Source organism: Aureobasidium namibiae (assembly GCF_000721765.1).
Source record: "Aureobasidium namibiae CBS 147.97 unplaced genomic scaffold scaffold_17, whole genome shotgun sequence".
In the NCBI taxonomy this organism is placed as follows: domain Eukaryota; kingdom Fungi; phylum Ascomycota; class Dothideomycetes; order Dothideales; family Saccotheciaceae; genus Aureobasidium; species Aureobasidium namibiae.
Genome location: NW_013581192.1, coordinates 400,556 through 427,889, shown reverse-complemented (window position 1 = coordinate 427,889; position 27,334 = coordinate 400,556). Strand labels below are relative to the sequence as shown.

General features: G+C 51.4%; 14 protein-coding genes across 14 annotated transcripts; 8 read left to right on the top strand and 6 right to left on the bottom strand.

Annotated features, from left to right (window-relative positions):
* Nucleotides 1-66: 66 nt before the first annotated feature.
* On the bottom strand, nt 67-4,329 carry M436DRAFT_54247 (uncharacterized protein; the record flags this gene model as incomplete). Its single annotated transcript, XM_013568866.1, has 1 exon — nt 67-4,329. One exon carries the CDS (start codon nt 4,327-4,329, stop codon nt 67-69), a length of 4,263 nt encoding a protein of 1,420 aa, XP_013424320.1.
* A 416-nt stretch (nt 4,330-4,745) lies between these two features.
* M436DRAFT_75548 (ubiquitin-conjugating enzyme E2 N) lies at nt 4,746-5,357 on the top strand (the record flags this gene model as incomplete). The annotated part of the gene is made up of 4 exons (XM_013569007.1): nt 4,746-4,798; nt 4,852-4,940; nt 4,996-5,127; nt 5,182-5,357. 4 exons carry the CDS (start codon nt 4,746-4,748, stop codon nt 5,355-5,357), a joined length of 450 nt encoding a protein of 149 aa, XP_013424461.1.
* A 933-nt stretch (nt 5,358-6,290) lies between these two features.
* Nucleotides 6,291-7,099, top strand: M436DRAFT_84825 (uncharacterized protein; the record flags this gene model as incomplete). The annotated part of the gene is made up of 2 exons (XM_013569006.1): nt 6,291-6,467; nt 6,641-7,099. The coding sequence occupies 2 exons, from the start codon at nt 6,291-6,293 to the stop codon at nt 7,097-7,099; spliced, it is 636 nt and encodes a 211-aa protein (XP_013424460.1).
* Nucleotides 7,100-7,571: 472 nt separating this feature from the next.
* M436DRAFT_75547 (uncharacterized protein) lies at nt 7,572-8,604 on the top strand (the record flags this gene model as incomplete). The annotated part of the gene is made up of 2 exons (XM_013569005.1): nt 7,572-8,063; nt 8,119-8,604. 2 exons carry the CDS (start codon nt 7,572-7,574, stop codon nt 8,602-8,604), a joined length of 978 nt encoding a protein of 325 aa, XP_013424459.1.
* Nucleotides 8,605-9,445: 841 nt separating this feature from the next.
* Nucleotides 9,446-10,279, top strand: M436DRAFT_54413 (uncharacterized protein; the record flags this gene model as incomplete). Its single annotated transcript, XM_013568890.1, has 1 exon — nt 9,446-10,279. One exon carries the CDS (start codon nt 9,446-9,448, stop codon nt 10,277-10,279), a length of 834 nt encoding a protein of 277 aa, XP_013424344.1.
* Nucleotides 10,280-10,567: 288 nt separating this feature from the next.
* M436DRAFT_84822 (uncharacterized protein) lies at nt 10,568-11,575 on the bottom strand (the record flags this gene model as incomplete). The annotated part of the gene is made up of 1 exon (XM_013569004.1): nt 10,568-11,575. One exon carries the CDS (start codon nt 11,573-11,575, stop codon nt 10,568-10,570), a length of 1,008 nt encoding a protein of 335 aa, XP_013424458.1.
* Nucleotides 11,576-11,948: 373 nt separating this feature from the next.
* On the bottom strand, nt 11,949-14,145 carry M436DRAFT_84821 (Adaptor protein complex beta subunit; the record flags this gene model as incomplete). The annotated part of the gene is made up of 2 exons (XM_013569003.1): nt 11,949-13,775; nt 13,825-14,145. The coding sequence occupies 2 exons, from the start codon at nt 14,143-14,145 to the stop codon at nt 11,949-11,951; spliced, it is 2,148 nt and encodes a 715-aa protein (XP_013424457.1).
* Nucleotides 14,146-14,583: 438 nt separating this feature from the next.
* M436DRAFT_54086 (transmembrane protein 85) lies at nt 14,584-15,254 on the top strand (the record flags this gene model as incomplete). The annotated part of the gene is made up of 3 exons (XM_013568833.1): nt 14,584-14,694; nt 14,765-15,123; nt 15,176-15,254. The coding sequence occupies 3 exons, from the start codon at nt 14,584-14,586 to the stop codon at nt 15,252-15,254; spliced, it is 549 nt and encodes a 182-aa protein (XP_013424287.1).
* A 169-nt stretch (nt 15,255-15,423) lies between these two features.
* On the bottom strand, nt 15,424-16,354 carry M436DRAFT_54215 (uncharacterized protein; the record flags this gene model as incomplete). The annotated part of the gene is made up of 2 exons (XM_013568859.1): nt 15,424-15,618; nt 15,674-16,354. The coding sequence occupies 2 exons, from the start codon at nt 16,352-16,354 to the stop codon at nt 15,424-15,426; spliced, it is 876 nt and encodes a 291-aa protein (XP_013424313.1).
* A 350-nt stretch (nt 16,355-16,704) lies between these two features.
* Nucleotides 16,705-17,127, top strand: M436DRAFT_54475 (uncharacterized protein; the record flags this gene model as incomplete). Its single annotated transcript, XM_013568899.1, has 3 exons — nt 16,705-16,752; nt 16,821-16,948; nt 17,085-17,127. 3 exons carry the CDS (start codon nt 16,705-16,707, stop codon nt 17,125-17,127), a joined length of 219 nt encoding a protein of 72 aa, XP_013424353.1.
* Nucleotides 17,128-17,928: 801 nt separating this feature from the next.
* On the top strand, nt 17,929-19,233 carry M436DRAFT_84817 (uncharacterized protein; the record flags this gene model as incomplete). Its single annotated transcript, XM_013569002.1, has 1 exon — nt 17,929-19,233. The coding sequence occupies one exon, from the start codon at nt 17,929-17,931 to the stop codon at nt 19,231-19,233; it is 1,305 nt and encodes a 434-aa protein (XP_013424456.1).
* A 1,163-nt stretch (nt 19,234-20,396) lies between these two features.
* M436DRAFT_84816 (uncharacterized protein) lies at nt 20,397-22,226 on the bottom strand (the record flags this gene model as incomplete). Its single annotated transcript, XM_013569001.1, has 1 exon — nt 20,397-22,226. One exon carries the CDS (start codon nt 22,224-22,226, stop codon nt 20,397-20,399), a length of 1,830 nt encoding a protein of 609 aa, XP_013424455.1.
* Nucleotides 22,227-23,358: 1,132 nt separating this feature from the next.
* On the bottom strand, nt 23,359-24,905 carry M436DRAFT_75538 (SAC3/GANP domain protein; the record flags this gene model as incomplete). The annotated part of the gene is made up of 3 exons (XM_013569000.1): nt 23,359-23,569; nt 23,628-24,825; nt 24,881-24,905. 3 exons carry the CDS (start codon nt 24,903-24,905, stop codon nt 23,359-23,361), a joined length of 1,434 nt encoding a protein of 477 aa, XP_013424454.1.
* Nucleotides 24,906-25,265: 360 nt separating this feature from the next.
* Nucleotides 25,266-27,209, top strand: M436DRAFT_54103 (Vps36-domain-containing protein; the record flags this gene model as incomplete). Its single annotated transcript, XM_013568836.1, has 2 exons — nt 25,266-26,922; nt 26,962-27,209. The coding sequence occupies 2 exons, from the start codon at nt 25,266-25,268 to the stop codon at nt 27,207-27,209; spliced, it is 1,905 nt and encodes a 634-aa protein (XP_013424290.1).
* Nucleotides 27,210-27,334: the final 125 nt, after the last annotated feature.

Sequence of the window (27,334 nt, the reverse complement as noted above, 5' to 3'; positions counted from 1 at the left end):
GCTGGATGGCTCTATCGCCACTTCCCCCAAATTCTTTGAATGAATCGTGTCATCCACCATTATCCCTTAATGTCCGACCGACCTCGTTCTCATCCTACGAAGGTCATTTTGCGATGATTGTGTGGGTGCCTCTTGTGTCCTTTCTCGCAACCTGCCTGACTGTCTCGCCTCAACGATACTTCCTCGTCGATGCAAAATAGTACTATTGCCTACAGGTTGAAGCATTCGGAACCCAGTCTCCTTCGCCACTTCCTGCTCGAAAGTTGGAGACTTGGTGAGACCGAATACCTCTTCCCCGCTCACCGCCATATTCTCATCACAAGCACATCCACAGCCAGCTTCGCACTCTGGCTTTTCGTCTTCAGTGAGTGACTCGAGAAGGATGGCAAGGCAAGAGGTGTGTGCCGAGTGACCGCATGCAAGGCATACTTTGTAGAGGCCTGCGATGGGTTGGTAGCAGATGGTGCATGAGAGCAAATGCGACTTTCCGCCACACCTGACGCATTTGCGATCCGCGCCGCGACGTTCTTGATTTTCAACCTCGCCGCAAGACATGCAGCATCTGACAACCTGCGGACCCAAGCCTTCCAACTTCTCTTGATCCTCTTCAACCTCTCCAAGGGTCAAAGTAGATTGCGAGCCACGATCTCTGGACTCGGTCCGAGTGAGAATATTTGACAGTAGCCCATCGAGTTTATCCACCTCATTCTGTTGCATCTGCAACCCCCAGGCACCTAGCATATTTGCATACACTGCTCGATACACAGCAAACTTGAGCGACTGGTGAGCATCAAGGAATGCCACACTTGGGCATCCTTCGTCATCGAACAAGTCTTGATTCTTCAGACTTGTCTTGACTCGAGATTGTGGTGGCAAAGACTCATCGTCTTCAGTTGTGGAACCATCGTAGTCATCCCCAAAGCCTTGTGACACAAAACTTCTACGAATGGTTGCGTCGCTTCTTGTGAATGGTTTGCTCTTGCTCCAGTTCACGCCTGCCTGGGAGGGTATTGACGATGAGAGGTCCTCCCCACTAGTCCTATTGCGAACAGGAGGAGAGCTAGCAAGCTGAAATGGTCGAGCTAGAACAGAAGCAGCGAACGAACTTGTAGCACTCGGTATCGAGGTACGATGGTGCTCCGGTGATGTTGAAAGACTAGGCGCAGCACTAGAACGGTGTGTGCTAGCTCTTGACAGCGGCATTGGAGGTGTATTGTCGTTATAGAAAGGTGTGACAGGCTCACTCGCAATCTGCTCTCGCACATCCTGAGACGATTCTCCTGCGGAGGTGAGTCCCGTTCCTGACTTCCTATGCTTGTTGGATAGATCAGAGACAGAGATGATTGGTTCGTAAAATCCAAGAGCTGCTTCTTTGTCGGAGAAGTAGTTCAAAAGCTGAGCTGCGCAACTCATCGATGGTGGGAGATACTCGTAAGTCGGACGTTGATCATCTGGAGACAGAGATTGTGCGAATATGCACGAGAGCATGCCTAGCATCTGGACGTCTGCCAAACTCTCGAAGTATGCGAATAGTGTATCGATGAGCCATGATCCAGCGAATGGGTGTGTACCCCACTTGATGAGAGCCGTTTCTTGTGGGCGTAAAACAGCTTCCGGTTCATCGAAAGACAAGTCAAGCCCGCTGTCGTTTCTCTGAGAAGGTATGAGCAACCTACGTGCCAGAACCCTGATGTCAGTCTCATGCCTTGGGATAGTGAGCATGCTCACAGGAACTTGCTTCGCTAAGATCAATCCAACAAACTCCCATATGTCAGCCAGATCAGGGGAGCCATTCTGGAGAGCGATCCGAGCGTTGTGCGAGCAAACAGTCTTTCCATCGCCGTAAACAAGGTACTCTGACGCAAGACTTCGCTTTGAAGGCACCAAGCTTTCCACGTCGAGAACCTTGATCCGGACTTTGTGTCTAGCGCCAAAACCTCTCTTGTTGAGTCCATTGCTCGTTGGTATTGAACCTTCTGTGGAATGTGTTCTGAGTCCTTTGAGTCGCGGAAATCGTAGAGAACCACCATGCCAGGCGGATGGTGGCTGGAACCGACGAAGGAACAACTCTGGCTCATCTGACCCGGAAGACGAGCTCGAATTTGAGAACTCGGAGCTGTCATCTGAATCGTCGGCTTCGAATGCGTCCGCACTAGGCTTACTTTTGGCCCTGGCCTCTGTTTGGCCAGGGTGTAGTCTTCCAAAGCCTTCGAAGATCTCTCTGCTGCCACGATTGCGACTTCGCTCATCTACTGCGAACTTGTGCAAGATTGATCGTGGTTCTTCTTTGGGCGGTATGAAGCAGATGAGTTGTCCGTTTGGAGCCCACAGAGCTCCGCAAGTTCTGGGAAGAGGTACGTTGGCATTGGTGCTGAAGATGCCGGATCCTACACTGCCTTCCATGCCCAGTGTTTGCGACTCGCCGCCGCCACCACCAAAGTCACCCAACAATCCATCTTCTTCATCGCTGGAACTTTCAGCCTCTTCGCCAGGTGCTATAACATCATGGCCGCCAAGACCGAGCCAACTGATGCTCTCCTGAAGATCTCTTTCACCAGTCAGATAAGACAGGAAGCCTTCAATGCACCCCCGACGATGTATCAGGTAACCAGTAGCGATTTTGCGTAAGTTACCTTCGAGCTCTGCCACTTTCTTTTCCGTCAAAGCAGAAGCTTTGTCAAGATGGAAGTACGGGACCGACTTTTCGGGATAGTCAGCGGGAAAGTCCATACAAAGCTGCATGAAGGCTAACTTTTCTTCAGCAGCCCATGGTCCATTGAGAGAAATTTTGACGTGTCTATTCGACACGTCTGCTTCATCGACAGTGACTCGAGTAAACTTTTCACCCACATGAATGATCTCGTCACTCAAGTTCTCACGTATGCCATGAGAGTCTGGGTGGTGAAGATCAGCAATGATCGAAAGCCTTCGTGTTGTCAGCCTGTCTGGCGAACTTGGTTTGCGTTTACCAAATTTAACACCTTTCATCCAGGATATGAGACCATTGTCTTGCGGTCTAACATTTCGAGTTTCGATACCTGAATACGTCATCATCTGACCACCGTCTGCCCAACCACCTGCGACGGGAATGGGCACTTTGTTCATGCCAGGACTGGTACCAGGATGAAAGAGTTCGGACCCTTGTGTGGTATTCTGAGCCGCAATTCCGGGATGCGCGGGTCGGTCTCTGAAAGATTTATAAGGAGCGCCGATCCGAGTAAGTTGTGGAGGCTTATCCATGAGCATGCCTTTATGGAATCCGATAGATTGAAGTTGCTTGTCCCCCATACGATGTAGGATCAACTCGCGATCAGCTCCCCACGATACCAGCTGGAAGTCGCGGCCGTCCGAGTACTCATCGATGTTGCCACGTCCTCGCCACAGGAACTCTCTGACTTGATCATCATGTCCAGTAAAGCGGTAGTTGGGCTCTGTGAGAGCAGGCGTGTTGGTCACATTTGATGGGCGGCAGTCATACATGTGCAAGTCATGATCTCCTCTCTGCGGCATAGCCAAAACTCCATCACCGAATGGAGTGTGTCTGGCTCGCCACACTGGGAATGGTGTATTGATGACACGCTCGGGTTCTGTTTCAGAGAAGTCATAGTCCCAGACCTTTATGGTTCGATCAAGCGAGCAAGTAACAACCTTGGTCTCTTCAGTACGGCTCCAATCGATTCCGTAAATTTTCGTTTGATGAGCTTCGATGGTCTTGAGAGGCAATGCACCTTTTCGATCATCCCATATGTGTAGGTACTTATCATGCGACGAGGCGACGATGTGAGTGTTCCGTCGGTTCCACTTGACTTGAGTAGCGCCAGCGAACCAATCGGAAAAGCTAATCACAGGCCTTGCAGATACGCGCAAATCCCAACAATGTACGAATGCATCGACTGCACAGGTAGCGAGGAGGTCAGGTTGCAAGGGAGAAAAATTGATGTCGGTGATGGCTCTTGAGTGCGCATGCAAGGTGTGCTCTATGGGAGCTTGGAGACTGGCGAGCTCGAGGTTCCAGACCAAAGCTCTCTGATTGGAAGTACTGACAACCCAGTAGTATCGTGAAGCAAACGGAGACCATTGTACGTCGGCAGGAGTCCATGGAGTCTGATGACGGAGATGACGCGGAGGAGAGAAGGGTGAATCGAGATCTATAATGTGCAGACCTTGCTGCGATGCCAGAACAACATCACGTCCGCCGGGTGAGATGGAGGCAGAACCTACAGCCTGGTTGACGTGGATACGAAGGTCCTGGTCGAAAGTGGGACTGTCAAAGATAGAAGTGTCCTTTCCGCTTCTCGCGGTGATTGAAGAAGACATTGTGGAAGACATGACTAGTTGGAATGAGGGAGGTCCTCAGCCAGGGTCTCCAATGATCCGGATTTCAATCGCTCCAGACAGCAGCACCGACATGGTCACACCAGGCAAAGCGTTTTGTCGACGAAAGCGAACAAGTTCATGCTGGATGATATCAACTGGCTGGGTGGATGCAAGATGGATCGTGGTAGATGCCAAGGAGGCTTCTCGCGTGTCTGTCAAGGAAGCACGTGATGGAGGGAGGGTCGGAGGGTCGGAGCTTCCAGACTGGGCTGGAGTTGGCCATTGCGATGGCGGGGTGTGATCATCATCGTCAGCCCAGTCGTTCCTTCTGTTCCACACGATTGCGCATACAACTTCACTTTGGGTAGCAGAGGTCCAATCTAGGCAGCACACAACATTTCTTCACCAAGACAAAGCATCCGCTCAACATGGCTCTTCCCAAGCGCATCATCAAGGAGACCGAGCGTCTCATGGCCGAGCCGTATGTCAATCTACACCAGACCAACATAGCCATGTCCTGACAAGCAGTAACAGTGTCCCCGGCATCGAAGCCGTCCCTCACGACGACAACTTGCGCTACTTTGATGTCAAGATCCACGGCCCCTCACAATCTCCCTACGAAGGTATCCATCGCAGCCTCGCCCTACCTGACCGCTCCCGCTCTGACACATGGTACAGGTGGAATCTTCAAGCTCGAACTGTTCCTGCCCGACGACTACCCCATGACTCCTCCCAAGATCCGCTTCCTCACCAAGATTTACCACCCCAACATCGATCGCCTCGGCAGAATCTGCTTGGATGTTTTGAAGAGTACGACTATCGCTTTCCACAACTACACCTTCGATGCTAATGTAATGACTCCAGGCAACTGGTCACCTGCCCTACAGATCCGCACCATCTTGCTTTCAATCCAAGCCCTGCTCGGCGCACCCAACCCCGATGACCCGCTCGCCAACGACGTCGCCCAGAGATGGAAAGAGGACCAGAACGCCGCTATCCAGACTGCCAGAGAGTGGACCCAGCAATATGCCAAGCCTTGATCGTGAGATGACATTCGGATCAGTTCGACAAATCAGTCGGTCTGACTAGCACTTTTCTACCTCGGATAAGTAGCATTGCATGTGTTTCAGCCAATATAGCGGCCTTTATGAGCATGGGGGGCGTTGGCCTGGCGTTTTTCATTCAACCTTCAAATACACCTCGTTTTTCTTTGCAACATTCATTACTTTGTCACTTGTCCTCATCCACATCCCCTCTTCACGATGGTATCAAAATTCAAGGTGGTTTTACCACACGACAAATGACGTTTGAAAGCCCGTCGGGTGATGACACAACGGAGATGCTCATTCTGCATTCTGCTAGCATACTGCTGATCATATCTGTGCGATAGGAGGGAACAGTGGTGGTTTGACAATCGCACGTCGCAAGAAAGCACCACACGAGGTCCACATGTGATCGATATGTGGCACATTCCACTTCCAGCCGCTGGCAGGCTTGAACATATCTTGAAGCGTGTCAGCGTGAGAGTTGAGAGAGTATGCGTAGCTGCGAGAATGACAACGTCATATCTGGGAGCGAGACACAGCAGGTTACATACACTGCCGATCGGTCGTGAGGTCCACATGTGATCGATATGTGGCACATTCCACTTCCAGCCGCTGGCAGGCTTGAACATATCTTGAAGCGTGTCAGCGTGAGAGTTGAGAGAGTATGCGTAGCTGCGAGAATGACAACGTCATATCTGGGAGCGAGACACAGCAGGTTACATACACTGCCGATCGGTCGTGATATGCGTTGATGCTTAATCCTTCACTAGGTTTTGAGTAGTACCAAGAACCCGTTCGGCTAATCCCATGGTGTAGTCGATGTTTATGATCGAGTGAGGCGGCCAAGCCTAGTTCACTCCCCCACAGCAACAACTTCAAATGTAGATATCTATATTACGCATCGAAGCCTTGACTGACCAAGCACAGATGCCTCTCTGGAAAGATCATCCCAAGGAGATCAGGGAAGGCTGGGTGGGCGGCGACTTCCCTTCCCCCTTTGGGCGATGCCCCGCCGCCGCCTGGCCTCCAAAGCCGCAGGACAATCAAGAGCAGAGGCCAAGCTCGAAAAAGAGCAAAAAGAAGGAAGATAAAGAAGATGAATATGTAAGTCTCACTACCTCCCTATAGTCCAGCCTGACTGTCAGATCGTCTGTTCCCAATCGTGCGGAGCTGTATATTCTGCGTATCTGCGCTTTGCAGCGATCTTCCACGATCTATCATTTAGACGATCTATCATTGTTCTGAACCTACAGTGACAAAGACTGACACACGCGCAGAAGAGCAGAAGCTGGATCAAGAGAGCCCTGCGTTTGGGAGAAACTACACCTCCACGGCCAGGCTCGTACGAGTTCGATGCTGAACAAGACGCTCTGCGGAAGCTCAAGGCGGAGTCCAAGAAGACTCACAAGCCCAAAGCGACGGGACGCATCTTTTGTAACCAGAGACAGGAGATGACTAGCCAGGTGGACCAGGAAGGCAGACCAGTAGTGCCAAACTCTGTAGACGCTACTCGTAGACCTGGTCGAAGCACTGCTTGCCGTCGCCCTCGCGCAGAGCCGATAACAAGCCACTGGACAGCGGGATTGGGAGTTGGAGGACCTGGCGCTGGTTCAAGGCCTCCTATAATACAACAGCCGGCTGGGAGAGAAGGGCATCGTCCTGAGGTGGATTCCAGCGGTACCAACAAAGCCCTGGGTGGTGCTCCGACAACCTCTAGAGGCTACCACTACCAGTGACAACTCCACGCGCGTGAGGCGAGAAGGCCTGCAAAGCGCTTTCTGCAAAATTGAGATCTCTCGTGCTAGAAGCGACAATACGAATCGCGCTGCGCCGCTCAGCGTGGGTTGACCGATCAAGACAACCTCCAGCTCCCTTCACGACAACATCATTTCGTAAACATCGCGTTACGCCACTCATCACACGTTTGCTAGCAGATACAATTATCAGCCTGCTCCACGACAACATTATTCGGAAAGGCCACGCTGCGCCACTCATCGCGCGTTGATCAAGACATCCTCCCGCGTCCTTCACGACAGCATCACCTCGACAAGATCACGCTGCGCTGCTCATTGCGCACCTGCCAGTGAAGACAACCTCCAGTCTTCTTCACGACAACATCACTCCAACAATATCGCGCTGCGCCGCTCATCGCGTGTTCATCCAACACAACCAGTCTTCCTTTGATCTTCCCAATACAATACCGCCATCATGTTCCAGATTGGCCCTCCCAGATCAGCCAGCGACTCTGAGCCATCCAGCAGAGACCACTCGCCTAGCAAAGGATCGGAATGGTCCACAACATCTGAACCTCTTACTAAATCATGGACGCCCAAGAAACGCGCAAAGGCCATCTCGTCCAGTGAGGCATCTTGGTCTGATGACAGCGACACACCCGTCAAACCTCGTGCTCCCAGAAGAAAGGGAAACTTCTACGACTCGCCCGACAACGAATCTCGCTCGGCTCTCGACGAAAGATCTATCTTGACTTTCGATGATCTGTCCATCCTCTCGCCATCCGAGTCTAGATCAGGCTCTGGACCCGAAGAAGCTGCTGACCAGCGTCCCGAGAATCCCGAACTTGGGTCTGAGAACGAGCTTGCTCTCGAATTTGAGAATCCTGAAGAGTGGGAAACCCAGCATGACACCAGAGACATCGATCCGCTGAAGTTGGGCAAAATTCCAGTGCGCCCTCTCCCTCTCGTAGGTTGCTCCAACTTGATCTTGCGCTGATTTACCACTGACTGATTATCCTTAGATTGACATACACGCTTCCATCGAATCAACTCGTGAAGCTTGGGGTCTGCCTCCTTTGAGGATGCGTTGCCTGTTCAGTGACCGTCGTCACCCACACCACATCTACGATTGGACCACCAAGAAGCTGAGCTGCTCCGACGAACACGAGCCCGACTGCCAGCTGTGTGGAGCCTCTTGCTGCTCAGTCAAGGCCTACACCAAAGCCATCAACGAAGAACCTCGCCCAAACCCTGTCGTTCCCATGAAGTATCGCGCAGCCTTTCAGCGCGACATTGACGAAATCACCATGAAGCACGAAGTCACCGATCCTTTTGAGAGAATGCTCAGATGCGACATCTGCTATCGCAATGTCTGCCCTGATTGCGCTGGCCGCTGCATGAAGCCCGCCTGTCTCCGTATCATCTGCAAGGAGTGTGGTGATCCTGATCCTTGGTATCACTGCCAGTGCGAGCAGGTGAACGGTGTGGTCAAGATCAGCTATATTTGAGCCGGCCAAACTCGCACTGTTGTTTTGGTGGTTTTGAATACAGCGTACGCTATGAGTATCAAGACATTACAGAGTCGTCACACGACACCTGCTTGCATCGACACAGAGGCTGGCTCCTCCAATCAACTTCTGACATGGCTCAACAACAAAGACGTTGGTTACAGAGGAAGTGATGGCCACTGCACCTTCAGCAGAGCAGAAAGACTCCACTTGGCCCGGGTGGTGAGAATGGGAATGAGATTGACGAACAAAGAGAAGCCAAATGTGGATACGAAGGCTAGAGATGGTTTTAAAAGGTCCGGCACGTTTATACAGTAGAGCAACACAGCAACAAAGCAGTTGCTTGCTGCCTTCTGTTACAGGTACGATACAGAAATAAAAGTTGTTCTCTGATCAGTGCTGTGTCCACCCCAAAGAGATGTGAAAAGGTGTTTGTCAGTAATCATGGCTATCTCCATGAGTCAGACGGTTCCCATCCTTCGTATAACACTGTTGACTATATATCGGAACGGCTTGATGCTGACCGCCCCGTTGTCGGCGATTGCTTCGGCAGCTTCGGCAGAGATGTCCCGAGCGAAGCGCGTCATACAAAGCCCACGCGACTTGGTTTGCAAGCCGATAAGAGAAACACCATTGTTCTTTCCGGACAACACAACACGCGGGACTGAAGAGAGGAAAAGAGGAGGATTGAACGACAAACAGTTTGCTTGCTGCCGCTACTCACACAGTCACATGCAGAACAACAGTGACGCCCACCTCAAAACCACACGCCGACCGCTAGGAAGCAATGCCTATGGCTGCCGAAGCCGGCGCATCATGCTCGACTCTCAAGCCTGAGATAATGAGCCCCACACCGTCAACAACGACGACACCAAGCACAACACAGTGGAACACACGCAACCTGGGTCTGCGACTCGGCGCCGACGTAGCCTCTGCCGCAACAGCAGGAATCCTCGTCGCTCCCATCATCACCGCAATCGACAAGGCCATTATTGAAAATGCTTCGGGCAGACAAACACTAGGACTCTCGTTACGAGACTCCCTGACTACCTTCTTGACACGCCCACACCAGTTTATCGTTTCCAAGCCATTTGCTTTGATCTTTGCATTGTATGCCGGCACCTACGTTACTGCAAACTTGCTTGATACCAGTGCAAGCACCGTCAAAGGAAAGCCTGCTACCACCACAACTTCTGGTCCTGCCAAATTCATCGCTACCTCTTCTGCAAACCTGAGTTTGTGTTTATACAAGGACAGCAGGTTTGCGAAACTCTTCGGCGCTGCTACATCCACTCTTCGTGCCATCCCTGGACCCAGCTACGCACTTTTCGCAATCAGAGACTGCTTGACCGTCTTTGCTTCCTTCAACGTACCGCCATTGATCGCACCATATATGCCTTTGAGTCAAGGTATGCAGCAACACATTTCCACAGCATCGGCAGCACAGTTCGTAGCGCCTGCTGCTGTGCAATTGATCTCTACGCCTTTGCATCTGCTGGGCTTGGACCTGTACAACAGAGATGGAAACCTGGGATGGAGAGAAAGAGTGAGTAAGGTCAGGATGGACTGGTTGAAGAGTTCATTTGCGCGGATGGCGAGGATTGTGCCTGCGTTTGGAGTTGGTGGTGTGGTTAACACGGGCGTGAGAAGGAGTTTGATGAAGAGGTTGGAGTAAGTGCTGACTACACCTCTTGTGGTTATGAGATGATGAACTGGTAATGCTTGCTTTTGCTGTTCCTTGGGCGTTGTTTCCTTTGCTCTTTCCGCATTGCTGGTTGCTTCTTGCTTTTGCGAGCGTGTTTCTGTTTTGATGGGTGCATGGCGTTTAGAGAATGACTTTTTCCCTATAATTTTCCCTTGCATGCAACTTCTCTAGATCGCACAGGATACAAATCATACACTCTAGCTCCTCCTCGTCTCTGCCCTGAGAACCATCATCAATCAACCCAACTCAATACTCTGTTTACACAGCAGCCAAAGCAGTAGCAACACAATACTCGCCATCGTGCGAGATGCTCAACTTGACAATCTGCCCCTGCAGACTGTCCCAGTCATCTTCTCGCCGTTCTCGCCCCTGACTCTGTATGACTTCTTCTTCGAGACGTTGTCGTCTGCTGTCAATTTGAGTCCTTGTGTCTTTGGCGTCTGCTTCTGATGTCAGAGTTGAGGACGACGGTGCTGAAGTAGTAGAAGTTTCTTCGTCTTGTTGGAGGATTTCGTGGATGACGGATAGATCGAGGATTCCGGATTTGGAGAGGATGGGAGGGTTGGTTGTGGTGGTGGTAATAGCAGCAGCCGCAGGTTGTGCTGGAGAGGACTTTTGGTCTTGCCGCAGAGACATGGCTCTCTTCGCCATCTCCAAACCACGCGCTGTAGCTCGATTCAAATTCGTTTGCTTGATGATGCGCAGCCGATTGCTTGGAACCACAGCAGGAGCAGCAGTAACCTCTTCTCCCCGTTGTCGCAGCGTTTTCAACTCCTCACGCAACCCCCACCGCCTCACTAACTCCTCATAAACCTCTTTGGCAGAAGCATGCTTTACACCTTTGATCTCATCCAACACTAGCCCCAAGGGTTGTCTGCTTTTCCCTACACTCTGCACTCTAACATCTCTGAGCATCAATCTCCTCTCTGCCGCGAAAGCTTTGATCACGGCTTCTTTGGCAGCCCATCTGCCGCCAATATACCTCGCTGCCTCATCCGCTACAGTCGCATCCCAATACCCTTGCTGTGGTAATGACGCAGCAGCGTCTGAGGTAGGAGAAGAAGAAGGTCGGAACCGGCGCCAAAACATACGTTGCTCGGCTGGCAAGAAGAACTTGTCGAAGAGTTTGAATAAAGGGTCATGAGATGAAGTTGCTGTGGCAGTCGAGGCAGAGTCTTGGTGGATGGGCAAGTATTTTTGGAAGCGGATGTAGTGGCATATATCCGTGCCTATACTGAGTGCTTGTGGGAAAGGTCGAGGTGGCATTTTATATTACTTCTGGTGTGTCGTACTAGATATAAGAGTGTGTTTTGGTGTTGTCCAATTGGAAGAAAGTTTTGTTGACGCAAGAATCCTGGTTGTCGTTCCTGTCTAGAACTCGTGGGTGGTTTTGTATCTCCAGTTGATTGCTAGTCGTCGACGGATGTTTCTTGAATATCTGTTCATGCCGTGAAGTTTTGAGGAGGACATGGATGGTCACGAATTGGAGTGGAGAAGTCCTCCAAGAACGGAGCGTCCCGAAAGCGCCGATCTTTCATGCAGCATTATCAGTCGAACACTTTTACAAGACACAAAACATGCAAAGGATGGAACATATGTACATTGAACAGGAAAGGTGCTTATGCTATATCACTTTTACCTAGAAGCTCAAAAGATCGCCGTTGCCATTTCCCACAGTAGGCTGATAGACTTGCTCTGGATGATTCTGGTTCACAACAAACATCGTTCCTGGTCCACCTACTGGTGATGCATAGCCATCGTCATTCAGGCCCATGCTTGCCATTTGTTGGCTACCGACAGTCGAGAAATACATGTCCGCTGCGTCGACAGCTGCTGCAAGGTCGCCGTTAGCAGCATGTGCATCGCCATTTTGTCGCTGCTGTGCCCCAGTCATCGAAGTCATCTCTGTCCAGTGCTTTTGTGCGTCCAACATGGCCTGGTGGCTAGGTAATCTGTGTTTCTGCAACGCAGGGCTCTCTGGTACGATGCGTGGACGAGCGGAACGGAAGACAGACTTTATGGGCTTGAGGTAAATGGTCGCGAGCGAGCCTACCACCAAGCACATTTCTTGCAGTGTGAATGGATCCAACTTTTCTGTTTCTGCGGTAATCGGGGGCTTCTCTCCCATCACAACTTGCTTTGCCGCTACTGGGTCAGAAGAGAGTAGTCGCCAGTACATGTAACCTCTGTCGCGGAGATCGGGATTGTCCGTCTCCTCAGTAGCCCACTTCAAGACCTTCGGCACGAGTTCTTGTCCCTTCTTAGGTCTTTGAATGAACAGCTTGACAGTCGCTGTCAGAAGAGCCAACTGCACCTCATGCGGCTCGTCTGCGAAGGTGTACAGGAAGTCGTCTAGGAGGACATCACTGTTGTCGATTCTGTCGGCGTATTGTCCAATGATCCAGATCATGGCAGCCTTTGCCTCGGGCTCGTCCAAAGAATCCAGATTCTCACATAACGTGCTGATAATCGACTCGTATTGGTTGGGGTACTTGCGGAAGATGTTACGAATCACTACAGTCGCTTCTTGCACGATATATGAAACCTTGGTTGCGACAAGCTCCAGGAGAGTGTTGATGCAAAGTCTTGCAGCAGGTTCGATCTTGATGGCCAGTTTTCCGATAGCGCGGACAGATTTTCGTACGAAGTGGATATCAATTTCGGTTGCGTATTCTCTCAGCTCGTTCAGAACTTCCTTGATATTGTCCTGGGTTGCGAGCATGAAGATGAGTTCGAGCTTGGTAACTTTGACGTAGATGGGGTCGTTGTACTTGCAGAAGAAGACACGGATGTCATTCTTCAGAATGTCCGGTCTCCTTTGCAAGATCAGAAGTACATTTCGCAAAGCCAGATATTGAATTTCGTGTCCCTTGGAGAGCAATGTGACCAGAGGCGGAGAAAGCTTGTTCATCAAAGCTGTAATGGTTTTTTCGTCTGCAATGTAGTTCATGAGGTAGAGGATAAGGCGGATGCAACCAAGAACGACGGCAGAATTCGTGTGAGAAAGGCGAGGGGTGATGCGCTCGGCCAACATAGATGCCTGGCCAGAGTCTTGGGGAACGAAGTTCATGAGAGCTTCGAGAATATATGTTTGATTCCACTCGGAGGTTTCTGCCAGAATGGAAGCAATCTTGGAGGCACTGTTGTAGTCAATGGTGAGTTTAATGGACTCGCTCCTCTCCCAGATGTCGGTCAGAGAGGCCAGGGCACTCGAGACAACCGTAGGATTCTCGTCTCTCAGCATATTGTTCAGTCCAGTGATTAGATCCGAGTTCTCGACCAAGGTCTTGTCGTGATCGTAGAGTTTGGCAACACAGAAACAAGCAGTTTTGCGCACGTAGGGATCGGCGTCTCTCAATAGATGCTTCGTAGGTGTAACGGCGGCTTCGACAAATTCGCGGACGTGGATGTATGACATTGTTCGTAAGGCGAGGGCTCGTACCAGAGGGTTCGTATCTTCCATGTCCTGAAATTGATCAGCTAGAGCGTCAAGGGATTCGGTCAATTCAACAGACCTGAACAAGATGAGGCAGAGCTTTGAGAGCAATCTCAGGCTTTATCCTGGCGTAGTGGACGAGGTATAGGAAACACATCTTCTTGATTTCCAGACTCGCGAGACCCATGACTTGGACAACGTCGGGGAAGAGGGCGATCATGTCGTTGTTGCTCATGGTCATGTTTGCCACAATTTTCTTGAGGGCAATCTTCTTTCCTAGGTGACCCTTGTCCTTCTTTCCTCCGACGGCCTGCAACTCCTGTCGCAGTTCGGCGACTTTGCCCTGTGGATTGCGAAAGACTGGTAAGCCTTGATCATAGAGGAACAGTGGAGCGAACATGGCGGAGAGTTATTCGAATGTTAGGACGACTCACTCTAGCAAAGAGTTTCGCATCTTGGTTTCCTGCACTCATGGCGACTCTATGATAACAGGAAGGTCAAGTAGACCAATCCCCAGCGTCCGTTGGTGTGCCCCTCTTCTTGGTATCACTCGAGTTCCGTGTCGCGTGACAAGTGGTGCGAAGGCCAGTCGTCCGGGTTGACTGAGTACAGTAAAAGGACGTGAAAGCGGTCCGGGAAGCGAATGTGAAGACAGATTGGAAGGTGCAAGGAAGGTGCAAGGAAGGTGCTCATCAAAGTTGAGGGTCAGGGAGTCGCGAAACTGGGGAAGGCGGGCGGCGCGCCGGAACTCGACTCAGCATCGCTCCTGCCTTTCGAAGCTCAACTTTCATAATCTCACGACGCATCAGATCGATCACTCTCGGCATCTACACAAGACATGGCCGTTCCTCTCCCGCCGCAATGGGTCGTTGACCTAAACGCTCCTCCCTCTGCCAAACCCAAGACGTCGACTATTGCCGACCCACCAGGCTACACTGCCCCGACCACCGTCACAACCTCAAAGGTCCGACTATCTACTTTCTGCCGCCCTCTACTCAACTAACACCATCCAGTCCAAGTCGTCCAAGAATGCCGTCGCCCAGACATCTGCTCGTAAAGCTCCTACGACCGAAGAGATGGACACTTTGAAGCTCAAGAAAGCATGGGAAGTCGCCATTGCTCCAGCCAAGCAGCTGCCCATGAACGCTTTCGGCATGTACATGTCGGGCAACAGTCTCCAGATCTTCAGTATCATGATGGTCTTTATGCTTTTCAAGGGTCCTATCACAGCTCTCATCAACATTCAGAACGTCTTTGCTCGTTTCGAGACCGAAGGCACCCGCGATCGCATGATCATGGTCAAGCTTGCCTATGTTGCATGCAACTTTCTGGCTTTGGCTCTTGGTGTCTGGAAGGTTAATGGTATGGGTCTCTTGCCGTAAGTCCTCTATTGCCTTCTTGTACCACTTCATGTTTTAACTTATCGTCAGTACTACTCGATCCGACTGGCTCGCCTGGGAAACTGCTAGAGAGCCGCTCGCAAGAGCCTATCCCAGCTCAATGTTATGATGCTTCCAAATGTCTTCTGATATCTCAAACTAAAACTACAAATCAAGAACTATATGTCCTGCCGATACTATGCTGCCAGTACGTGCCCTGTACCGGACTTTGATCTGCCACCTGAGATGAAGAAGAGTGTATTATGTACAAAATATACAGAATATGGTCGCTGTGTCCATTATAGCTCCTTATCCTTGACGGCACCAGCCTTGGCCTCTAATTGAAGCAGAGCAGATCGGCCGGTCTCAGGACGACCGTGGACAGCAGCCTCTCCACCGACAGCCGAGAAGGCCTTGTGGAAGACCCACTCGACGGCATGTTCGACGGGCTCGTCGAACATGAAGGGAAGTGCAGGGACTGCGGCAAGACCCAACTATCGTCACAGGTCAGCGGATGTGGATCTGGTCAAAGAAGAAACGAGTACTTACGCCAATCGGGCCCCATGTACGCAGCTTGACGTTCTTGTTGTTCTTCAGGGCTTTGCCAGCATACTTCACGATCGAGTGGATCGTGAAGGCGGGCAGACCCATACTAGCAATACCCTGGAAGATGGCTCTTTGCGCCATGACGGTTCTGTAATCCTCAATGAGAGGAACCTTACCGACAGGGTTGATCGAAGCCACGGTGCCAGGAAGAGCTGCAGCGAGCTTCTCGTTGCTCGTAACACTTGGAGCCTCGGTGGAGTCATCACCATTGAGGACACGCTGGTTGCGGAGGTAGGCCTTGTAGCCCTCGTGCGAGACATCACCAATGAGATATGCCCAAGAGATACCGTACGCGCCCTTGACGAGGTAAGGGTGTGCAATAGGTCTAAAACTCTCTCCAATATCACTAGTATATGCGACGTAGCGGTGAGCCGACATCAAAATGGTACGGACTCTTGTGGCATAAGCAGCGTAACGGACGTTGCTCTCGGTGGATTCTTCAGCGTGACCCTCGTACATGGTCTCCCATAGCTTCTCTTCATTGTCAAGAGTATCTTGTAGGGCGGCAGGGAGTCTCTTGCGAGGAAGAGGTTTCGAGAAGTCAGGTCTAGGTTGATCGGATCGCTCGCGCGGGATGTCCTCAAAATCGAGCGGCTTGGTGCTTTTGTTCTTGTCGTCGGACATGGTGGAGGTGTTGGTGTCGTGTTTGTCGTTGGAGTTAGAGGCCAGAGAGAAGGGGTTAGCACAAATGGATCTTGGAGACATATACCGGTTGTCGCCTAGTGTTTATCTGCCTCCGAGGCTTGGACTCGAGCATGACCTTGAATCGCATCGGTGGCACGTCATAATCAGATCGTCGCATCCGCGCGCCGAGGGTTGTGCAAGGCACAAATTTTATGGAAGGCGCGACCGGAGCTGCCAAGACTGACTTCCGTCGCAGCTGCCCTTGTCGAACTCGTCCTGACATTGAGAGCCCAAACCGCATCGCCCTACTCTTTCCACCCTCCAACCTCGTCAATTCTCTCTCCGTCAATATGGTTGTTATGTACAACATCATGGGCCGCCAGGTCGGCTCCCACCACGTATGCGCCACCCCGACATGACCCCCGAGCTTCCGCAACCACAGATGATTGACAGATTCCATTGACAGCTCGCCCTCGGTATCCTCACCTCCCTCTTCGCCGGTATTGGTTACGCCTCAAGCGGCGGTGCCAAGAAGGCCACTGGTTCCACTCCTCCCATCAACGCTTCATCCAAGGACGAGGCAGACTTCATCCAGTACGTCGCCTCTTTTGTCAAGTCATCTGCATCAGAAAGAGCAAGGAAACCAGGATCTATGAGAGAGCAACGAGCAGGACAGATGCGTTTATACAGTTATTCAGATCACACGCTGACGAGTTTGTCACTCAAACAGGCAGTTCCTCAAGGAGAGCGAGAAGAAGGAGGCCAAGCACTAGATTCTGGACGTCGGGATATCTACTACATCGAAAGTCAGACAGAAAAGCTATGGGAATTACGAGTCAAAGCCATCTCGTGTGTATATATACTCTACGCTGATGTCCCTCTCCACGAGCGTGACAAGCTGGCGCAGGACATGTCATTTGAATTGATGAACCCCGATTCAGAATCATTTGTTGGCTCACCTTGACCATATTTTGCATATGGCATCTCACGCTCTATCGTTCTTCTTTCGCCGACTCCAGCCAATTATTGCCTTGCTCTATGTTCTTTATATCACGATATCACGTGCCCGGCGATACGGTAAGCAACTCCTGCATCTTGCGCCTTCTTTGTTAGGTTTCCTCCTACTCTCAGTCCAGGCTCTGAAATGCTGAGCAACTCTCTCTGAGGCTCAACGGTCCAAGTTATCGTCAACCAGGCCAACTCTGAATTCTTTCTCCCTTTAGCCGATATCCCCGCTATCCCATTTAGGCAAGGACCGTTTCCACGGAACTGTGGTTTATCTAGGTTTCTGACCCCGTCATGTGCTCAGTCGACTATTGGACCAAGCACCCAAGAAACATTGAAGATCTAGGCGCTACTTGGTATTTACATTTATATTTCCTTGACTCTTGGACTGAACCATTCTGATCTTTGTCTCTTCCTCTTCCACCCGAGGTGTACCGAAGTTCTCTTATCTTCCGGACAGAGGACTTGTAATTTGAAAGAAACAGCCAACGCCTGGCAGCTTGACCGGTCCTCCATCTTGGTATCTCTATACACCTTCGCTGACGCGTACACACCACATCACCATCAATATGACCAAAAATCCCGCCCAAGACTACCTCCGCATTCTATTAGACGGCGAAGGCCATGGATATCCACAACAACCACAATACCACAAACCAGGCCAAACGATCAAAGGAACAGCAGTCTACTCGCCGCCCACCGAAGTCAAAGTACACACCATGACAATCCTCTTCAAAGCAACCCTCTACAACGAACTCAAAGACAGCGGTCAAGCTTCGTACGGTTGCGTGCGCACAGGAAACCAGTCCCTGTTTCGCTACGAAAAAACAATACTCCAAGGACCCCATAAAGTATCGCCAAAACCTCATGAGTGGGCATTCGAGTTTGAGGTCCCCGAGAAAATCAAGGTGCCGTTTGTGGCGGACTTGCAACCAGTTCCTCCTAGTTGGAATGTGGTCAGTCTGGCGAGGGTGGTGTATGAGTTGAAATTGTGCGTCAACCCTCATCGCAATACCAATACCATGCAGATTGAACGCGATATCCGTGTATGGCCATTCGAGCATACAGAGCTGCCTCTGCCGACGCTGGAGACGCAACTTCTGATGGAGCCGACGGTGGAGGTGCAGAGGACGATTTATGCGACACAGCGACGACGATCTTCGACATTGAGCTTGACAGGACTCTCGCGCAGACGCTCCTCCACTGTCACCGTACCCACTCTTACTCCCGTGTCTCCCACTACTACAACCAGCAGCAACGCGCTTTCCGGCCCCAGTCTAGCAATTTGCATGCCTTCGTCACTAGGCGCATGGCAACGCTTCGACATCAGCCTCATCTGCCACAACACCAACAACACCTCCACCTCTACCGCACCAATCTACACACTTCAAACCTGCGAGCTTGCTCTCAAAGCCCAAGTCTCCTTCACCACCGCCCGACCCACACCCACAAACACCTCGGACCCAAAACCACCCGCCATCCCCATCGCAAAGTTTAGACTCCTAGGCAAAGGCCTCCAACTGCCATGCACCGCCACGCCCGTAACTGTAAAACGAGACATGGCTCTCATAGACATGACACGAGGCGACGCCTCCCTCTTGGTCCCAGATTTTGGCATCGGCGCCTTCAAACTCGAATATATCATGGAAGCGTCCGTACAAGTATTGGATGTGGCTACAGGAGCGATACTAGAGAGAAAAGCAGAGATGGGGTTGAAAGTGTTGCCAGGTGGATTGGCAGAGTATAGAAGAAGTGAAGACGAGGATGCACCGCCTGGATTTCATGAGGTGGTTGGACCACCGGATTACGAGGATGCGGATGCGGGTATTTGGGCTGAGATGCACAGGACGCCGGCGTATACGGTTGCTGTTTGAGTTTGCTTGGAGTAGTAGGGTGGGTTGAAGGATTGGGCAAAAAGGTTGATTGTAAGACTTGTAGAGGATATTTTGATGAACTTCAGATGCTACTCTGTGGAAAAATCCTTTAAACTGTTATGGACACTGCTCTTGACAACTTCCATGCTTTTTGTGGGAGGCAACGATATTGTCGCTGTTCCTTCCATGTACAACAGATCGATCCAACCCTTTTACGTGTCTTCCAACACCCTGTCCGTAATTACTGGTCATCTCATGTTTATCCTGACCAGCCACAATGATGCCAACTGAATGTGCACGCAGTGAACCCGGTTCGTTCTATCTCTAGTGTTGCTTCTAGGCCCTTTGCTGTACCACAATTGGTTGAGTGTTTGCTCACAAGAAGCGAACCTTGGATTTAGCTTCTTTGATGCCGACATGTGGGTTCGTGAACCATCTTGCCGATGCTCATCAATCAAGACGAGTGGGACTTGCAGGCAGAGCAGCAATATCACTACATCAGATGTCGTTCTGCTTGGAAGAATTGGGTGAACGTAACACCAAGCAGTCGAGTGACCAGGAAACCGGCGAGTTTACAAGCACATGATATGACACCGTGAGAAAGGTAGACGAGCAAGATTTGAAGAATGCAATTGAAAGGAGATGGATATTCAGAACAAAGACTATTGAGAATGAGAAAAGAGAAGAGGGGGTACATATCAAAAGGGGGGAATCTGTAGAAGCAGAATAAAAGGAAAAAGAACACTCTGAACAAATTTGGAAATCAACGCAAAGCAGAAGAACAAAACTAAAACCAAGAGGCAAGCATTCTCGCCGTTCGCCCTTTCCCTTTCTCCACATGTCAACAGTTGCAAAGCAAAGAAACATCACTTTTGTCGTTTTTCATGTCCAAAGAAGAAAAGAGGTTGTCGGCTCCGTTCCCCCATATCGGCACCATTTTCGTCAGTCGGTCGTCAAGAAGAAGCAGGTCGTCGATCGTTGTTGTGACAGGTAAGGAAATGGGGTATATCATGTTCGTGACCTCATGCCACTGTTCGCTCCAGATGCCGCGGTATAATGCAAGACAATAGAAAAGAGGCAAGCACAAGACGCTCGGTGAGTTGGACCAGATGATGCTGATGGTGCCGAGTACTCGCTCGGATACGCGTGGACACGCAGAGGGCTTACCTTCCGTGAGCACTTTGTACAACCAGCATCATTTTTTCGTTCTGCTGAATAGCATCTTCTAGGGTATCGTCGTTCACAAGTGGTGTGTAGTCGCCCGTTCGCTCGCTGCGAACTTCAATATCCAGTTCTGTCTCGTCGGAACGTGGGTCGGCCTCGCCGTACTCTAACCTGCGTCTCTCCAGAATCTTTCGGTAGAGATCATCAAAGTTGAAAGCACCTCGGGGCGGGAGACGCAAGACAACACACGTCTCGCGGTCGAACCACACTTTGACCTTCAAAGCACCACCACTAGTCGTTGCTGAAGAAGTTGTTGCAGTAGACATGGCTGTAATTTGACGCGCGAGAGGAGGAGCAGCATTGTGATTATTGTTCACAGTGGAATCAGTATACTGGGAGGGTGTCCGGTAGTGACCAGGAGGGGCGCGCATGGATCCAGCACCAACGGATGACTGTTGACGTTGATGGGCAGCGAAAGATTGTGCACTGGTCGATTGCCGGGCAGAATTGGTTGAAGCGGCATAGTGGCCGGATGCGTGAGAAGCGGTCGAGTAGCGATCAGTCTTTGCTTCTGCGGCAGAGCGACTGTGCTCGTTGAGGTCGACAACATTCACGTCTACCTCGTAGTCCCCAGGATGAGGGCTGAAGAAGCCACGGACTAGCGTGCTGTTGACGACATGGGAACCAAGGCGCAAGAGCTTATATAGATATTCGTCGAGATTCTCACGACGGCCTTCGGTGATGCGATCCGTCACGAATTGTACCGGGCCGGGCATAAGTGGAAGAGTGCGAGGCTGGCCTGTGTTGCCAGCTTCATCGGGGAAGGCCTTGATGAGGTTGATTTGAAGCTCGTAGAAGTCCTCGTATATGCGCGTCAAGTCCCAATGAGAGCCATCGGCCAGTGTCGCCTCAACAATGAAATGAAACTTCTCGTCAAGGTACATGTAGCGTGGGACCGAGGCGCGCAACGGCGCAAGTGGGTATTGCGAATGCGCCTGCGATGTCACACGCTGCGATACTGTCGACATGTTGCGAGCGTGGCTGCCGTTGCTGAGACTCATGCGATCCAAGGTCGATTGCAAACCTGCCACTGACGCCTGAGAAGCGGCTTGCATGTTGCCAATCTGCCCTAGCGGAATGCTGGTGTTTTTGTAGTCTGCTGCCATCTTCTTCCACTCTTCCACCCTCGGGATCCCAGCTCTTGCGATGGCCTCGGCCGAGTCGATTGTCTTGCCACTGGTGAGGTCCTTGATCTCGACGAAGGATACGGGAATGAGGCCTGGACCGCCCAGTCGCGTGATAGGCTTTGCGACGAACCATTCCGGGTTGGATTGTGCAATGACAATGATCGCTTCTCCTTCGTGGGCCTCGAGCTCGTCGGGGCGCTCGGCCTTGAAATCATATGCGACAATGCCGTAGACAGGGGCACCGCCAGACCTGCCCATGGAAGACTTGCTCATTCTCGAGGGGTTGTGCGAAGCCTTGTCGGCATAACCACTATCGTGCTGAGTGCTGGGTGACGACGCGACCGAAGCGCTGTCGCGCACTGTCTTGCCGACTTGTTCGAAGTAGCTGACAGGCACCAAGCCGCGCGAGTTGTGGAGCGGATTGCAGGCCTCGTACCACTCGGTGTCGTCTTCGCGCCCAGTAACGTGGAGGAAGTCGCCAGAAGCGAACGACAAGAAGCGCACAGTGGGGTTGTCGGTTGGAGCGTCCCAGTCGTACAGAGCCTTGATGACCTTCTTTGGGGGAATTATCGCAGTTGGATCTTTGATTTGTTGTATCGAGGAAGAGGATCCGTGATTATGCGAGGCTCTCCGGAACTTCATGGCTGGCGAAATTAGGCTTGTTTCGCCGTAGATTGCGACAGGGAAGTGACACGCCAGGTGAGATGTACAGATGACTGAAGAGAATAGCAGAACGGGCAAGTCAGACAGGCTTTCTTAAGAGCAACCAAGGAACGAGGCTGCCTCACGTTGGCCGTAAGAGGCTTGATGGCTGTAGTGTTTTGAGTTCGGCTATCCAACTGTCGACCGTTGGGTTCGCTCGACGCGTTCACAGGATTCGATCACGATGTGAAAAGGACAAGTAGGGGGTCACTCAGACCAAGAATTTGGTGCTGAGTGGAGACGAACGTGTGCGGCGCGCTGTAGCCTGTAGACACTTGATTGAGCGCTGCTGCAGGGTGGGAGTAAGGGCTTCTGAAAGTGGGGTTGTATGGTCGCGCTTGGACGAGAACTGGTTCTGTTATGCGATGATAGATTGTGTATAGAGTGGAGTCTGTCTTTTGCCAGGCTAGGAAGCCGCATTCGGCTCAGCTCTTCTTTGTTCCTTCCTCTGTGCCACCATGAAACCGCGTCTTCCACCGTGATAGCGGCTCCTTGTCTTGGACAAATATGCATCACATTGTGGAAAATTAGAGGTCATCGTTAAAGCAAGATCTAAATATTAACGCCCGACACAGGCAGTACTTGTATGGGAGGAAGGGAAACACATTGGATTCTTGATTGGATGAACCAAAGCAGGGGAACCATGGTACGACACTTCCGCCAGATATGAAACACAAAGAAAAGTTCTAGGGATTTCCCAGAGTCCCACTCGACTGGGCGCCGTTGGGCTCTACCATAATGCCTGACCCTTCCAGCTGATGGAAACCGGTCTGCATGAGGCTTGAAAAAGTACCGAACCAGTGTCGACTGATCTCGGGTCTTGCTGATAGGCTGTCGTCGTTGATACGTATCTACTGCGAACGATTCGCCTGGCCGATATCCAGGCCAACGCCAACAGCGCATTGCCCCGAGGAAAATGTCGACTATACCAGAGAGTCTGGAGACATGAGCTTGTAGCAATTGGAATGTAGATTTGGAGTAGAAAGATCAAGCAAGAGCTGATTCGCACAGCAGAGAGCTACGAACTCTGTTGCTGGCTACTGCTCCACCCACTTGTACGTTCGGAGGCCACTCATATCTGGCCCTTGATGTCGACACGGTATGCACCGTTTTTGGCCGTCTCAAAGATCGGGCTTCCTTTCTGACAAGAGAAGAGATGGCCATCCGGCTTTTCTTCAAAGCAATGTTGTGCGCCGTGTTCACAAAGAAACTGCGCACATTGCTCGTCACTTATGAATGCTAACTCTTCTGTTAGGAAGGAGACTTTGACACCGGGACGATAACTAGAACCGAGTCAGCATGATCGAACAAGAACAAGGATTAAGCAAGCACAGAACTCACGCTCTGCAGATGGCGGCCAAGGCAGCCACTCTTTCGCGATTGACGAACATGTCCATCAGGTAGGCACCCATGTTTGGCGATTCGTTGAACAACCTAAAGAATCTGTGATAATTGCCTGTGGCCAACGAGGCTCGCACTGCCAGGGCATGCTTGACGGCGGGATACTGCTTGTCTGCTGAGGTTAAATCTGCCAAAACATCGTTCATGGTCTGTCGGTTACAAGTATAGATGGTGTAGAGAATGCGATAAGCCAAAAATTCACCAGGGGAACCACGCAACTTCATCTTGTATAGAGTACGAAGTTGAGTCTGACACTGATTGTACTCACCCAGGTCCCCCTTTTCCAAAGCTATGCGTGCGTGGGCCTCGTAAACGCGGACTGTGAAATCATTTTTGATGTGTTGGACAGTGAGATCCTGTCTCAAAGACTTGAACTGATCGCAAATGTACCCGTAATTGTGCTCGTCTTTCCACTTCCTAATAAGAAGATCGAGAGTTTGTTTGAGAATGTGCAGGGGACGAACAGTTTCGGGCTTAGGAGGGGCGGTGAGGCGGAAATAGTTCTTCTCGAGTGTTTGAGAAGTGCCGACACAGGGACCATCGTTGGCGTCGGGCATGGGAGAGTCGTCACGAGGAGAAGAGATGAAAGGAGAATTGGGACCTTGGTTGCCGAGCGCGAAACGCTGCCTTCGTTTCTCGAGATCGCTCAACTTACTGGGAGGGGCAGTGGCACGGAACTGGTCGGCTTTTTTCTGGCGCTTGTCGGGACTAGGGTTGGTGATGCGGTCGGCGAGAGAGAGGTTCTTGACTCTCCAGGGAGGGATAGGCGACGAAGCGTCAGCGGTCGTGTCCACATCCATGGACTTTCGTTTCTTCGAGGCGCTCATCATGGCGGCTCTTTCAATACGAAGGAGTTCCCGTGGGAGAGGATGGCTGGGCCAGTCGATGATCTCGAGTTGATTTGCTTCAGCTGCTTGAGTGATGACGGACTTCAGCTTTGCAGCGACGGCACCGTCTTCAAGATCGTCTGCGTGATTGTCGTTGGGTTTGTCGGCAAAGGCACGTTGAACAAAGTCGCGCACAGGCTGAGGCCACTCGATCTTAACAGGAGCCTGGGCTTGGGCTACAGGTTGGGCTGGGGGTACAGATGGACGGGTCAGCGATCGGCGAGCAACAACTGCTGTGAAAGCTGGCGAGCCTGGAGAAGTGACGTTAGTAGGAATGTAGATGGGTAGAGGTTGAGTCGTTCATACCGGACTGCCACGGCGTGGTTGTCATGTTGGATGATCACGCGAGGGCAACAAGGAGTCGGTGGTTGTGAATGAGAAATGCGAGGGAAGCGAGTTCACGTCTTTGACGATGTGAGGAGAAAGCGACGCCTTCAAAGGGAAAGTACCTAGAAGTGCGACCCTGTGCCAAGACTTCGGTCACCGATATGGACCACCTTCCCAAGTCATCGTCCATCCAGCACATGCCTGCTTTCGAAATTATACACTCTTTCAGTACGTGCTTCGAGATCTGGTGATATATCTAGTATACCCCGTCATCTCGACATCTATAGCCGTGCTTCTCCGTCTCTTCCATCTACAAGACAGAACAGCCCCGCATTGGAGAGACTACGGATAACTGCATTGCTGGATGTTTCTTCGCCAACTCGACCTGACGACTGCTCTTCGTCCTTCTTTGCTACCCGATGAAACTCTCTTGTTTGTCCAGGACTCAGTCGGTCTTTACGAGGGCAAATACAAGATCCCCAACTACCAAAATGGCCACGCGTACCTGACCTCGCATCGCGTGTGCTATGTCGATAACCAGGAGCCACGCAAGTTTTCCATCGCCCTTGATCTCAAGGATGTCGAAAGACCCGAGTTCTATGCTGGTTTCTTGAAGTCATCAGCGAAAGTCACACTGTATCCCAAAGCTCTGAAACACAATGCCCTGGCCATCAGAAGTCCGAAACCTGGCTACCCAAGTCAGGCCAGCCCCTCGGGATCCACACCTCCGAGCCGATATGCCACTCCAGGACATGCTGCTGCACCCTCACCGGCGCCACTAAGGGATCCGAATGCTACTTGGATATGTCCTATCTGCTCATTCTCAAATCCTGTTCCCTCCAACTTCGATCCAAGCACTGCGAATGATCGGACGCCGTTGCCACCATGTCTGGCTTGTGGAATCAAGCCACCTCTCGTGCATGTCGTCAAAGCAGCCATCGCAGCTCTATCAAATCGGCCAAGCGGCTCATCTTTTACTCCCATACCAGCCACAAGCACCCCACTGTCGTCCTCACCACAAACAACACAGACACCTATGAGTGTGTCCTTGAACCAGTGTCCACGTTGCACATTCTCGAATCATCCATCTCTCAGCAGCTGCGAAATTTGTGGAGCGAAACTCTCGAGCACAGCAGATAGACGTTCGCAAATCATCGAAAGCGCCATTACTCGACCAGAATCACCTGGTCCATCACTTCCTACCTCTGCGTTAGGCGATACCACCCCAGAGAGCGTCAAACTTTCTTTTCGTGCTGGTGGCGACAAAGTTTTCTACGAGCGTCTGAAAGGCGCTCTGGTCCAGCGAAAGTGGCTTCTTCAAAACGCACCTCCGATACCCAGATCACACAACGGAGAGCCTACTCACACATCAAGCTATTCGGCAACAGATGGCTATACCCCGATACCTCCACCTCCCAAAGTCGTCGGTATAGCAGGTCTAGAGCGACGAGGAGCAGAACTCCGCAAGAACAACGAGTTCGTTATCGGAAGCTCATTCGAGGACTTGGAAGCTCTCATGACATCAGCGAAAGAAGTCATCGCCATGGCCGAACGCTTCAGATCGCAAAACAGCAATGGCGGAGACAATGAGCATGACGCCAACGCAGAAGCAGCTTCTCTCCTCTCAGACATGGGTCTCGTGACAACAAAAGACATGCTCTCAGGCAGCGGCGCAGATCGAACATACATTGCCGAACTCTCACGCAATTTAGCTGAGTTTCTTACAGACGACAAGAGAGGCGTGTTGAGAAGAGAAGGCGGTATCATGTCCCTCGTCGACCTTTGGGCAGTCTTCAACCGCACACGCAATGGCATCGAGTTAGTCTCACCGCGAGACTTTGAGAGAGCAGCGACTATGTGGGATACACTACGTCTACCCATCCGTCTCCGTCGCTTCAGAAGCGGTCTTCTAGTCGTCCAAGGCCGCGACCGCACGGACGACAAGACCGTCGCGAGTATCCTGTCCTGGCTCAAAGACCTCCACTCTATCCCACCATCCATGTCAAACACATCCGAATTCGGTGCCGTGACAGGTCCATCAGTGACTTGGGACTGGCAAGCATTCGGCCGTGGTGTGACAGCGCAAGAAACAGCAGAGAGGTTTGGCTGGAGCGTCGGTGTCGCGACAGAAGAGCTTGAGATGGCAGAAGAAAGAGGTGCTCTATGTCGCGAACAAGGTCTCGACGGCGTCAGATTCTGGGAAAACTTCTTTGCCGAGATCCCGGTCAAGCTACCAAAGACCAAGACGGCATCGCAGTTGGAGCAGCTGGAGATTGAGAAGAGGTTGAAAGAGAGTGGTCTCTTATAGAAATATAGATTTTGAACACGCTCGATGTGAATATTAGCTTGCAAGGGCACTGTTCGATGCTCATGCCCCAGAGTCATCAAATGTGCAAAGCAAACCATGTAACAAATCCCATTCGTTGCATAGTA